Source organism: Hylobates moloch, unplaced genomic scaffold (assembly GCF_009828535.3).
Source record: "Hylobates moloch isolate HMO894 unplaced genomic scaffold, HMol_V3 SCAFFOLD_13, whole genome shotgun sequence".
In the NCBI taxonomy this organism is placed as follows: Eukaryota; Metazoa; Chordata; class Mammalia; order Primates; family Hylobatidae; genus Hylobates; species Hylobates moloch.
In genome coordinates this window covers 1421995-1436234 of record NW_026652288.1, presented here as the reverse complement: position 1 = coordinate 1436234, position 14240 = coordinate 1421995, and the positions used below count along the sequence as shown (strand labels likewise).

General features: G+C 52.0%; 1 protein-coding gene across 1 annotated transcript in view; it reads left to right on the top strand.

Moving 5' to 3' along the window:
• The first annotated feature begins 2840 nt into the window (after nucleotides 1-2840).
• PXDN (peroxidasin) overlaps nucleotides 2841-14240 on the top strand; it is a 113567-nt gene continuing 102167 nt past the window's right edge. Inside the window, exon 1 of the mRNA XM_032172473.2 lies at nucleotides 2841-3055. Coding sequence (XP_032028364.1) covers nucleotides 2856-3055 — 200 coding nt within the window. The 5' untranslated portion in view covers nucleotides 2841-2855. The remainder of the gene's footprint in view (nucleotides 3056-14240) is intronic.

The window sequence follows — 14240 nt, the reverse complement described above, 5'->3', positions numbered from 1 at the left end:
TGCAGGGGCGATGGCATATGGAGTTTCAGCTGGACCTACTCGAGTGTGTGGATAGAATCTTGCAGGAGAGACAACACGTAGAATGTAAACTGGACTGAGTGGAGTGTATGGAGAGGATCCTGCAGGGGAGATGGCGTGTGCAGTGGGAACCGGACCCACTGGAATCTTTGGGTAGGACCCAAACTCAACCACTGCAGTGTAGTGGTGTAGACAGGATCTTTCAGGAGAGATGGCATCTGCAGTGTGAACCAAACCCACTCAAGTGTGTGAATAGCATCTCGCAGGAGAGATGGCATCTGCAGGGTGATCTGGACTGCCTCGAGTGTGCGGGCAGGATCCTGCAAGAGTGATGGCATGTGGAGTGAGAACTGCATCCACAAGACTGTGTGGACAGCATCCTTCAGGAGTGATGACGTCTGCTGTGTGAAGTGGAGCACTGGGGTGTGTGGGTAGGGTCCTGCAGGAGAGACGGCAACTGGAGTGTGAACTGGAACCACTGTTGTGCCCGGAGAGGATCCTGCAGAGAGAAGGCATCTGCAGTGCTAACTGGGCCACCGGGGCGTGTAGCTAGAATCCTGCTGGAGTAATGGCTTCTGGACTGTGAGCTGGGCCCACTAAAGTGTGTGTATAGGATCCTGCAAAAGTGATAGCCTCTGGAGTGTGAATGGGACCCACTGAGGTGTGTGGATAGGGTACCGCAGGGGTGATGGTGTCTGCAGTGTGAGCTGCAGCCATGGGGCATGTGGATAGGATTCTGCAAAGAGACAGCATCTGTGGTGTGAATGGCACCGGTGGAATGTGTAGAGAGGATCCTGCAGAAGTGATGTCCTCCAGAGTGTGAACTGGACCCATTGGAGGGTGTGGACATCATCCTGCAGCAGAGATGGCATCTGGAGTGTGAATGGCACCACTGGAGTGTGTGGATAGGAGACCGCAGGAGAGAGCACATGTAGAGCGTGAACTGGACCCACTGGAGTGTGTAGACAGGATTCTGTAGAGGATATGGCATCCGGAGTGTTAAATGCACCACTAGCGTGTGTGGATAGAATCCTGCGTAAGTTATGGCATCTACAGTGTGAACTGGAGTCACTGGAGTGTGTGAATAGGATCTTGCAGGAGAGGTGGCGTCTACAATGTGAACTGAACCCCTGGAGTGTGTACATAAGACCCTACAGGAGAGATGACATCTGGAGACTGAAGTATGGGGAGAGAACCCTGTAGGAGAGATGGCATCTGCAGTGTGAACTGGACCCACTTGTGTGTGGATAGGATCTTGCAGGAGAGATGTTGTCTGCAGTGTGAGCTGGGCCCACTGGAGCGTGTGGATAGGGTCCTGCAGGAGAAATGGCATCTGGAGTGTGAGCTGCATCCACTGTAGAGGGTGGATAAAATCCTGCAGGAAAGATGGCATCTGGAATGTCAGCAGGACCCACCGACCTCTGAGGATGCAGCCTGCGGTGTGATGCGGGCCCAGTTCCAAGGCTAGCTTAGGTTTTACCCTGGCTTCTGTGTTGTGCTCTCATTCTCTTCCTCTTTCTTCTAATACCTGCTCTGGGAGGCATCAGGCCATGTCCGGTGTGCAGGCCATGAAGACCCACATGGCAAGGAACTGGAACCCCCTGCCAGCAGCCTCGGGAGTCCAGTCCTTAGATGGTGCCCTGTGGCCAGCAATGCACCTGTGACCTCCGGGCTATGTCTCGTGGTAGTTGCTTTTGTGTTTTAACATAGCAACAGAAAACTAGCCTATTACCCACCAATCCCATTCCAGGCTGCCTTCAAACGCAGCTCAGGCTAGAACACCAGCACGGGGACACAGCTGAGACTCGGGGTTTGCGACGGGAACATGCCCATGCTGTGCCTCTGAATCTGGCACCGTCACCCTGTGGCCTGGATTCAACAACTTGGCCTCACCTTCCTTATCTGTGAAATTCAGACTGGGTCCTTGTGAGATGATTGGAGAGAATGTATGAACTACGTGAGAACGCAGTTCTCACTTTAACTGTGCATATTTCACGCAGTGTCTTCCCTCCTTTCCAAAGTCTTCTGCTGTGTCTAGACACACCCGACGTTGGGGGGCAGTTCCCTGGGTCTCCTCCTAGGTCTGTCCCAGGAGGGCAGGCACTGAAGGCCGTGAGGATCCCGGGGGCTGCGCTGCGCCAAGGACTCCACACAGGACCTTTCATTCTCCCAAGGGTGCTGAGCCAGGCGGCCGGCAGAGAGCAGGTGGCTGACAGGCCCCGGGGAGCCGGACCGCCTGGGTCTAATCTTCCCGCAGAGACTCCCTTGCCGTGCGCTTTGGGGCTTGGGCCTCAGTTTCCTCAAAAGGAATGAGGGGCTTTTTTGAACGTTAAATAATTTCCTACGCGGTTGCGGGTAGGGAGAGGGAAAGAGAGGAGCGCGCCTGCGCGCCTGGAATCGTGCCCGGATCAGAGCAGGCGCTGTAAAAGTGTTACAAACAGCAAGGCGCCAACTAAAAAACCCGTAGTCCGCGGAGGCAGAAACCACGGGTAAGAGAAGTGGAGAAGCTTCGCGTAGGCCCCAGGGTCCCGCGTCCTGAGTTCCGAGCGCAGAATCAGGGGTGCCAATGCTCTCCTCCGCGCCCCCGAGCGCTCGCCTTGGCCTTGCGCGCCGCCCCACCAGGATGCGGGCGCCCGGGCCGGACGCTGGGGCCCCGGGTTCTCGCCCCGCCCCGCCCTCGGGGATTCGGAGGGGCCGGGAGGAGCCTCGCGCATGTGCACAGCTGGCGCCCCCCGCCCCTCGCGCACAGCTGGGACGTGGGCCGCGGCCGGGCGGGCGCAGTCGGGAGCCGGCCGTGGTGGCTCCGTGCGTCCGAGCGTCCGTCCGCGCCGTCGGCCATGGCCAAGCGCTCCAGGGGCCCCGCGCGCCACTGCCTGCTGGCGCTCGTGCTGTGCTGCGCCTGGGGGACGCTGGCCGTGGTGGCCCCGAAGCCGGGCGCAGGGTGTCCGAGTCGCTGCCTGTGCTTCCGCACCACCGTGCGCTGCATGCATCTGCTGCTGGAGGCCGTGCCCGCCGTGGCGCCGCAGACCTCCATCCTGTGAGTGCGGCGGGGGACGCCGGGGGCGCGGGGTCCGGGAGTTCGTGGAGATCCGGGAGCGCAAGGGTGATCGGAGGCGGGGGGCGCGGAGGGTGGAGGGGGGCATCGGGCGCGCGGGGGGCCTGGGGACTCGGGACGCAGAAGCGAACCTCCAAAGGGGGACGTGGGGGGATCGGGGCGCCGGGGCCCCATGGGCCTTTGTCCGCCCTGCCGGAGACGCCGAGGGGCGGACCAGAGCGCTGTGCGCGCGGCCTTCGTAGCCGCCTTTGTTCGGAACTTGGAATCCCCGCAGGACGGGGAAGTTGTTGGAGCCGCCGGGGGAAGCCCCGCTCGCCTCCCGCTGACCCTCCAGCTCCGTCGGCCTCCCGCTTCCCCCTGGTTCGCGGCCCCTCCTCCGCTCACCTTTCCCCGGCTGAGGACCCCTCGGTCCCCCTCCGCTCCCCGAGCGCGGCGCAGCCCCCTCCGCCCTCCCACCCCCCTCCGCCCCGTTCTTCGTCCTGTTCGCTCCCCTCCTCCGCTCCTCTTCCTCCTCCCCCCTTCCTCCTCCTCCCCCCTCCCTCCTCCTCCCCCCTCCCTCCTCCTCCCCCCTCCCTCCTCCTCCCCCGGCCTCCGCCCTCTCCCCCTCCCCCGCCCCTTGGAGCGCAGTGCCCACCCCATCCCCCCGCGCCCGGGAAGCTTCCCCAGAGGAGCCTCAGTTCCCGCAGCCGCGGCGCCCCCGCTCCCAGTGCCCCGGCATCCGCCCGGAGCGTCCTCTCCTGGGGTGTCCTGGGGGCCCCGCGCTTCTCAGGGGCTTTTCCTGCGCCCAGAGCGAGCCGGGCGGCCGGGGTTCCCGAGAGGGGCCGCGCGGTGGTCACGGAGCCTCGGGGCAGCCCGGGTCTAGACGGAGCCGGGACTCAGAGCGGGTTTCTGCCTCGGGCATTTCTCTTCTTTCGCTTCTAATCCACGCGAGCGTGTTCGCGGTTGCGCTAAACGTTTAACCGGAGGCGTTGCGTTGGGGTTGACACCCTGTGTCCCGCCTGCGGGCCTCCCCGCGCCACGGTCTCCACAGCAGGAATCCCCATCCCTCCGCGCCGCGGCTCCAGGTACCGAGATGCCGCCAGAGTTCGCTGCAGGCCTCCTGTGTTCTGAAGCGACTCGGATTCCACATTTTCGGAATCTGTGAACGCGGGCTGCGTTTCAGGCGCCGACTCTAATTTAGTCCTGTAGCGACTTCTCCGCATGCCAAAAATAGTTTTCACGTTTCCAAGCTGAGCCAGAGGACTTTTTGGCACCACCAAAGAGTCTGCAAAAGTTGTAAAAAAAAATTGAGTGAACAATTCAGGAAGTGGACGGCCAGGGCGCTTACCTCCGAAACAAAGTGCTGGGACAGACCGCGGCTCCCAGGGGTCGCCGGGTTTGCAGGCCGCTTCCTGGAGGGGCCGGGCGGGAGGGCGAGTTCCTCTCCGCCTGGGAAGTTGTTCCTCCGGAGAGAGACCAAGGCTTTCTTTCCAGAGCCCGTGAATGGTCAGCCCAGGCCGGACGACTCGGGGGCATCTCACTCAACAGCAGTGGACTTTCAGAATGGAGCCGGGTGAGGTTTCCCTGCGTCTGGATAACGTAATTCTTGCTGAGCCAGTGGAAAAATGGGACCTCAAAGGTTTTTCACGTCTGGTCAGTTTCATAAAGCTTGCGGTATGCTTTGCCCCGGAATATTAATTGCTCGTTGAAAATAACATTTTAAAATAAGTGTCGTAGAAGACACATGGGGTCCTCTGCCCCGCTTGGCACGGTGTGCTAGTCCACAAACACCTCACCGAGTTTGAAAAAGGAGCTGAGAGTAGACGGTGACATCATCGTCAACTCGCACAGCACTTCCTCAAAGGGTTCATTTGCATCCATTTCTTATATTTTCAGGGGTTTTTGCAGTCTTCAGTGATACTTTGAAATGTCGCCGTTGAGTCACGTTGATTCTGGGAGGCAGGTAGACTGGTAGCTGTTAAGTTGATCGAATCCCTTATAGAACTAAATACTTTCCTGGAGAAATGAACATACCCATTTTATGGCAGTGGAAACAGAAGCTCTGGGAGCGAAGCGCAGCTCCTGACGCTATTCTGTGGCCGAGAGGAGGAGGGTAGCGCTGGTGGCCAGAATGGAGTTCTGGCTGGATGCATTCCAGCCGGGTGATTTTTGGCAAGTCCCGTGTCCCCTGGGAGGACGTGAGGGTGTAGCTGTGCCGACCTAGGCACAGTGGACAGGTGTCATGAGTGAGCGCTAGCGAGCGCAGCCTGGGGAGGCAGGGACCGAGGGAAGAGGGAGAACTGTTCTGCGGGGACATCTTGTTGGGGGGTCTCTGGGAGCATGGTCTGGTAGGCTGTTGCTTGAGATGACACAGTTATACATGATACATGCTACACGTGAAGCAACATTTCATGTCCACTTTCAGCTTTCTCCCAGGACTGTGCTCTCATGTATATGTGATTATTTTCTATTAAAATTTTTTGGTAGAAATTGGGAACATACTATATATGAAAATTAAAAAACCTGCCCCAAAGGTAGTTGGCCTATCCAACCATCACACCGTCCCTTTGCTTTTAACAGACTCACCTCCATCCCAGCCCCCCACAAGATTAACTCAGAGCCATTGGAAAACATCTTATTGCTCCTTCCCCTCGAATGCTCCAGGAGTGTTTAAGCGGGTCTGATACTGGATTGTTTGATTTGCGGCTTGGGGGCTTTGGAAAACAGTGGAATAAGCACACCCATCACTCAGTTTGGATCGACCTTTGAGCTCCCTCAGCTGCAAGTGTGAAGGGAACCCTGTGCTGCTTGGTCGGGGGTTTCCTTGCTGCTGGGTCTCCTGCAGAGCGCCTCCCCGCCGGAGGCCTTACTTAGTTCAGCTGTGTAGAAATGGTTGGTTTTTGAATACAGTATCATTCTGTATCCAACACAATAGAAGTTCATCACAATGGTAGTTCAAAGCTAGTATTAAAGTATGCCGTTGTACGCCCCTTCCTTTCCTCCTCTCAACCCCAGCCTTTTTGGGGAGGTCACATTTGAAACATTCTTCATCGCGGTCGCGCCGCTAGGGTGCTGGCTGGACACACTGAAGCTAGGCCCTCCACGCCCTCCTCCTGTCCTGCCTTCCTCTCTTCCCTGGAGCCGCCACCTTTGAGGCTATGGCCATGGACTGATCAAAACAAACATCCTCACCACAGTCCAGGCCGCTGCAAAGCCATGAGTTGTCCCAATCTGCAGTTCTGTGACAGAAACCCTGACATTGGAGGGGTCTGGGCATGTGGAGCTTGGGGTGGGCTCAGGGAGGTCGCACTGCAGAGAAACCACAGGCAGGCGCCATGGCAGGCGGGGCGGGGCCTCCTCTCCTGCAGGACAGCTGCTCCTCATTCTCAGCTTTTCTCACCATCTGCTGGGTGTTAGGCCCGCGCCGTGTGCTCTGTGTTGGGCCACCCACAGAAAACGAGACCCGAATCTTGCCCTCATGGAATCCCCAGTCCAGCGGGGCCCCCAGGGAGTCAGGGGGCTTCCTGGGAGTGGTAAGATGACCCCAGGCGTGTGCAGTCCTGGTGGGACGGGGGATGGGGAGAGGGCGCAGAGTGCTTGGGACCCTGCACTCTTGGTGGTCTGGATGAGTGGATGCCCGCCTCCCAGCCTGTGGCCACACTAGCAGGAGGTTCTGGTGTGGCTGCTCCGTGGGCCTCCACCCGCCTGCAGGCCCCCCAGGCCCTCTGGGGCTCATAGTCCATAGGTGGGAGTGGGTGTTTGGGCCTTTTAACTGACTTCCTGTGTCTAGGAGACTGCGTCCCCTGCGTCACATCGGTCCCTGCGTCACATCGGTCCCGACGTTGATCCTTGGAGCTTCCCTGACCTCCCTTGGAGAATTGACTGCCTTTCGGAGGAGGACCTCTCCTCCTCACACGCAGAGGTCACAGGGTGTTTGTTGCCTGGCACTCAGCCGGCTGGCTGGTGCTGCAGAGGGGCCCGCCTGCCAGGGACTCCCTGGCTGTCCACCCTCAGCACTTTCCATACCCTCCTCCCCCTCTGCATCCTCCTGCTCCCGGGAAGTTCCCTGACATCTGACTGCGTCTTCTGGGAGCACCCGCAGCCCCGGGACGCCAGGCCTCTCCTCCTTTGGGCAGGAGACTGCAGTGGTCCCGGGTGTGAGCGGGAGCCTGGGGCTTCTCCGCCCTGTGCGGGATGTGTGGATGCGTCTGCTGGGACGGTCCTGCGGGTGCTCGTGTCAGTGTTTGCCTTCCATAGAACAGATGATGACTTTCATGTTTGTTGGACAACAGAGTCAAAGACTTTATTATTGCCACGCAAATACATTTGAAAAGTACCATAGAGATACTTAAAACATATTTAGATGTTGATAATTTATCTTTGCAAGGTGGTGGGCGGCCAAACATTTTCTCAGTGTGGGAGCCTGGGAGGTGGTTGATCTTCAGAGCTCTCTGTGTTCTGTGGCCAGAAGAGGAAAATCTTCAGTGTTCAAAATAAGCTTAGAGAGGGCCCATCCCCAAGACAGTGTGCGTTGGGACCTTTCCCGGGACGTCCAGTTTGCCATCCAGGGAGTATGTGAGACCCTTAGGCTCTCAACATGACTTTAACCTTTAAAAACTAGTATGTGAGTGAGTGAGTGCCGCGTGTCTGGAAAGTGCTTTCTCTTGTTAGGAAGTCAGAGTAATTGAGCTCTTCTTCTGTTGTTAGAACTTGCCTCCCTCCTCTGTGTTTTTTCATATGTCAAGGAAATAGTTGTAAAAAGAAAGCATATCCTTCTCCATGACTCTGAATCCAGGGGCAGCTCCAGCTTCAAGCGTGGCTCGATCCAGGGTCGACATGCTGTGATATTCTATGGTTTTCTCCCCTGGATGGGTGACTTGGCTTGCTTCTCTGTTGTTCTGACTCAGTTTCCCTAGTTGCTGATGATTGGCAGCTGTATAGTGTTCCCTTCCGACAGAGCTAAGTCCGGTGGAAAGAGAATGCGTGACTCGGTGCACAAGCAGAAGTTTGGGGAATTGTCTTAATGGACCAGATGGTCTGTGTGGCATGCCAGTTTTCAAGACGTCCGTGAGTGGACAGGAGGCCTTGCCACGGGGTCTGGAGTGCATGACCACCTTCTGGGGCCCCTTACCTGGGGTAAAACTTGGGCCTTTTTAAGGGAAGTGGGTGTCGCATTGTCCGGGCAGGAGCCTCCGTGGCACAGATCCAGGGTTCAAAATTAAATATGTAAACAGAAACAAAGACAAAATTCCAGTCTGCAGGGCACATCTCCTCATGAATCTCAAAGCTAGGTGAGGGTTGGAAGATCGGGCTGGGTGCGGTGGCTCATGGCTGTAATCCCAGCACTTTGGGAGGCCAAGGCGGGCAGATTGCCTGAGCTCAGGAGTTCGAAACCAGCCTGAGCTACATGGCGAAACCCTTTCTCTACCAGAAATACAATTAGCTGGGCCTGGTGGTGCACACCTGTGGTCACAGCTACTCGGGAGGCTGAGGCATGAGAATCGCTTGAAGCCTGGGAGGCGGAGGTTGTAGTGAGATGGGATCACGCCACTGCACTGCAGCCTGGGTGACAGAGCGAGACCTAGTCTCAAAAAAAAAAAAAGTTTGAAGATCAACTTGCATTATGCTGATTCCCACTGGCTTATTATGAGATAAATACCTTTCTGACTGGAGAATCCAAGTGTTTTTCCTTTGCACTTGACAGTAAGAAGCTAAAATAGATGCAGATGCATGAAGTCCTGCCAGGCCCACAGCAGAGCTCTGGGCGGGGAACTCAGGGCTGGGGATCCGGCCATCTCTCAGGAGTACAGAGATCTTCCCTGCTTCTACTCAGCGTCCAGCTGAGAAGCTGATGCTGGCCTCTGGTCTTTAGTGACCAACATGTGAGCTCTCTCGTGCTTCCCAATGCCCAGGTGTACTAATTATTTTAATAGTGATAGTTCCATATGCTTTTGGGGTTCAGAAGAAAATGTGATTTATTTAAAAGTACCTTTTTTGAGGGAATTCCATTTAAGAGAAGACAAACTTTACCATGTTTGATGCTTAAATAGCCGATCAGGACATTTTATATGTTAGTGGGCCAGTAGCTCCCCAGGATCAAGGCTGGATGGTTGAATTGTTAAACTCTGCGTGCTGCCGGCCCACCTGCGTGTGACCGAGTGCACGCGTGTTCGTGGGTGGCTGCATGCTTTTTTTGATGCTAAAGTAATACAACTGATTGATAGGTATTTGTCTAAATTCATAACACTAGTAATTTTTGTTTTCTTTGTTTTAAAGTTTATTTTGAAAAATAGGCATTAAGGTGGGCGTGGAGGCTCACACCTGTAATCCTAGCACTTTGGGAGGCTGAGGTGGGTGGATCACCTGAGGTCAGGAGTTCGAGACCAGCCTGCCCAACATGGCAAAACCCCATCTCTACTAAAAATACAAAAGTTAGCCAGGTGTGGTGGCTTATGCCTGTAGTTCCAGCTATCGGGAGGCTGAGGTAGGAGAATCACTTGAACTTCGGAGGCAAAAGTTACAGTGAGTTGAGATTGTGCCACTGCACTCCAGCTTGGGGGAAAGAGCAAGACTCCATCTCATAAAAAGGAAAAAAATAGGCATTATGTTTTTCCCCATCTAATTTCTCTTCAGATCCAAAAGGCCACGGCAAAATAGTAAATCTAAAAGATGTCTCAGTGGAATGATTACTCATGCAGCGTAAACTGAAGCTGGCAAAAACAAACAAAAACCATGAGTAGACCGTCCACTGTTTCGTGGGTTAGATCTCGCTGGCATAGATGCGAGATCAGTCATCACTGCTGTTTTGCTCATTGGTTTCTTTATTCTGGAGGATGTTGCTTTCCCTCCTGTTTCAAGCGAAGAGGATGGGAGACACAGACCTCCAAGGAGACTAGCCCGGAGGCCCGAGGTGAAGAATGGCAGCCATCCTCTGGGCGTCCGAGGGCCCTGTGTGTTCTGGCGTCTTGTTTACTCCAGATCTCACTGCCTCCTGCGTCATCTGCCCGTGGAAAGCAGGGTTCATGCCCTGCTCCTGTCCAGATGCCCGGCACGTCTGAGCAGCCCGGAGCACCAGGGCTGGGTGTTTACGGGAAGGCAGGCTGCGGTCAGCCCCACACCCTCCGTCCTACCGGGCTGTTGCGTGCCGAGCCCTGCAGAGCTCTGGAGGCCTTAGGAGGAGACTGCGGGAGCATCTGTCTTTTGTGCTACAGTTAAATCAGAAGGAGAAGCTTGACCAGTGACTGTAACCTGATTTGACCTTTGTCCACATGAGGTAACAAAACCCTTATCAGACATAATTGACATTTTAAAAGGGCACATACTTAAAGTAGGCTTGCTAAGTTTTGACGTCCACCTCCAGGGTGCAAGTAATCCTCCTGCCTTAGCCTCCTACTTTTAGCTACTCCTGAGTAGCTGGGACTATAGGCACGTGCCCCCATGCCTGGATTTTTTTTTAAATTTATTTTTAATTTTTTATTTTGTAGAGATGGGGTCTTGCTATTTGCCCAGGCTGGTCTTCAACTCCTAGCTTTAAGCATTCCTCCCACCTTGGCCTCTTAAAGCCCTGGGATTACAGGTGTAAGCCATTATGGCTGGCTTGTAATCAGTGATCTTTGATGTTACTACTGTAATTGTTTTGGGGTATTATAAACCACACCCATGTAAGACTACAAACTTAATCTAAATGTTGTATGTGTTCTGACTGTCCACTGACTGGCCATCCCTCCATCTCTTTTCCCTTTCCAGGCCTTATTCCCTGAGACACAGCAGTATTGAAATCAGGCCCATTGATAACCCTACAGTGGCCTTTCAGTGTACTAGTGAAAGGAAGAGTTGCATGTCCCTTACTTTAAATCAAAAGCTAGAAATGATTAAGCTTACTGAGGAAGGCATGTCGAAAGTTGAGATAAGTCGAAAGCTAGGTCTCTTGCATCAGTTAGTTTATGGAGGAAGTTTTAGTGGTTTGGGAAGAAGAGAAAACCAGCCACAACATTCCGCTCAGCCAAAGTTTGATCCAGAGCAAGGCCCTAACTCTCTTCATTTCTGTAAAGGCAGAGAGATAAGGAAGCTGCAGAAAGAAAGTTTGGAGCCAGCAGAGATTGGTTCATGGGGTTTAAGGAAAGAAGCCAACTGCATAAGATAAAAGTGCAAGGTGAAGCAGCAAATGCTGATGGAGAAGCTGCAGCAAGTTCTCCAGAAGTTCCAGCTAGTATCAGTGATTAAGGTGGCCACACTCAACAACAGATTTTTAATGTGGACAAAGCAGCCTTCTATGGGAAGAAGATGCCATCTAGGACTTTCATAGCTGGAGAAGAGAAGTCATTGCCTAGCTTCAAAGGACAGGGTGACACTCTTGGTAGGAGCTAATGCAGCTGGTGACTTAAAACTGAAGCCAGTGCTCATTTACCATTCCCCAACTCTAGGGTCTTAAGGACCATGCCAAATCTACTGTGTTTCTGCTGTACCAATGGAAAAACAAGGCCTGGAGGACAGCATATTTGTTTGCTGCATGGTTCTCTGAATATTGTAAGCTCACTGTTGAGACCTACTGCTCAGAAAAAAAGATTATTTTCAAAATACTGCTGCTCGTTTACAATGCATCTCATCACCCAAGAGATCTGATGGAGAATGCAAGGGGATTAATGTTGTTTTCATGGCTGCTAACACAAAACATCTATTCTGCAGCCCATGAATTAAGGACTAATTTTGACTTTCAAGTCTTATTATTTAGTAAATTCATTCCATAATACTATAACTGCTATAGATAGCGATTTCTCTGATTAAACTGGGCAAAGTCGATTAAAAACCTTCTGGAAAGGAGTCATTATTCTAGACGCCATTAAGAATATTTTTGATTCATGGGGGGGTCAAAACATCAACACGTACAGGAGTTTGGAAGAAGTTAATTCCAACCCTCATGGATGACTTTGAGGGGTTCAAAGACTTCGTGGAGAAAGTCACTGCAGACATGGTGGAAATAGCAAGAGAGCTAGAATTAGAAATGGAGTCTGAAGATATGAGAGAATTGCTACAACTTCATGATAAACTAGAACAGATGGGGAGTTGTGTCTACGGATGAGCATAAAAAGTGGCTTCTAGAGATGAATTCTACTCCTGGTGAAGATGCTGTAAACATTGTTGAAATGACAACACAGGATCTAGAATATTCCCTAAACCTAGTGGATAAAGCAGTAGCAGGGTTTGACTCCAATTTTTATAGGATAGGCAAATGTGAGCCTTTATTTTTATTTATTTATTTATTTAGAGATGGAGTCTCACTCTGTTGCCAGGCTGGAGTGCAGTGGCACAATCTTGCCTCACTGCAACCTCTGCCTCCCAGGTTCAAGCGATTTTCCTGCCTCAGCCTCCCGAGTAGCTGAGATTACAGCCACGTGCCACCACGCCCAGCTAATTTTTGTATTTTTAGTAGAGACGGGGTTTCACCATGTTGGCCAGAATGGTCTCGGTCTCTTGACCTCGTGATCCGCCCGCCTGGGCCTCCCAAGGTGCTGGGATTACAGGTGTGAGCCACCATGCCTGGCCGATTGACTTCAATTTTGAAAGAAGTTCTACTGCGGATAAAAAGCTATGAAACAGCATCACATACTACAGAGAAACCTTTTGGGAAAGGAAGAGCCAATAGATATGGCAAACATCCTTGGTGTCTTATTTTCAGAAATTGCCGCAGCTACCCCAACCTTCAGCAGCCGCCACCCTGATCCGTCGGCAGCCGCAACATCAAAGCATGTTCTCTGCCAGCCAAAGGAAGAAAACTCTCTGAAGGCCCACGTGTTTTATAAAATTTTTTTAGCAATAAAATATTTTTAAAATAAAGTGTGTGTAGTTTTTAGAGGTAACGCTACTGCATAATCAGCTATATTATAGTGAAAATAGAACTTTTATATGTACTGGGAGACCAAAACATTCATGTGAATAACTTTTTTGCAATTTTTAACTTATTTCAGTGATCTGGGCCCAAACCTGAAATATCCGCGTGGTATATTCTCTCTGGCCCCAATTTTTGTGATATTGTTGTCCTACATTTTATTTGTACACATGTTATAAACGCCACACTGTACTTCTATTATTTCACTTAAGCTGTCAGTTATCTTTTTAGAGATTTAAATAAACTGAGACATGTTTTTGTTCTTTCCAGTGTTGCTTATTCCTCTGCGTAGGTTCATATTTCAGTCCTTTTACTTCAAGAGATCTAAACAAATGTCTCGTAGTGCAGCTCTGTTGGTAATTGATTCCTTAGGTTTTGGATGTTTAAAAAGTGTTTTACTTTGCCTTAATTTTTGAATGATATTTTGCTGAGTAATATTCTGAGTTGGTGCTTTTCTCTGACACTGCTTTTTTTTTTTTTTTTTTGGACATTTGACACAGAATCTTGCTCTGTTGCCCAAGGTGGAGTACAGTGGCACCATCTCAGCTCACTGCAGCCTCCGCCTCCCGGGTTCAAGCGATTCTCCTGCCGCAGCCTCCTCAGTAGCTGGGATTACAGGCGTGCACCACCACACCTGGCTAATTTTTGTATTTTTAGTAGAAATGGGATTTCACCATGTTGGCCATGCTGGTCTCGAACTCCTGACTACAGGTGATCCACCCGCCTCAGCCTCCCAAAGTGCTGGGATTATAGGCGCGAGCCACCGCGCCCAGCCGACACCGCTTTAAAAATGTCCTCTCACATTGTTTCCCATGAGGAATCTACTGACACCCATATCATGTCAGTAGAACATCTGTGTGTTTCTGGCTGCTGCTAAGATTTTCTCCTCATCCCTGGTGTTGAGCAATTGGATTATGATATTCCTTGGTGTGGTTTTCTCTGTGTTTTTTGTGCTTGGGTTTTTTAATTTTGATTTTTTTATTTAATTTTATTTTTAGATTTTTGGACCTGTGGTTTACAGATTTCTTCAAATTTGGAAAATCTGGGGGTGTTTCATCTTCAGATATGTTTTCTGTCCCCATCTTTGTCTCCTCTTTGAAGATTCCAGTTATAGGTGTATTAGGCCACAGCTCTCTCATCCATTGCTTAATTTTTTGTTACTGTGTCTTTTTCCGTATGTGTTTCATTTTGGGTGGTTTGTATTTTTTGTCTTGAAAGTAACAAGTCTTTCTTTCTCAATGTCTAATTTGCTGTTAATTCTATGTATTTTTCAAATCAGACATTGTGATTTTCATCTCTAGA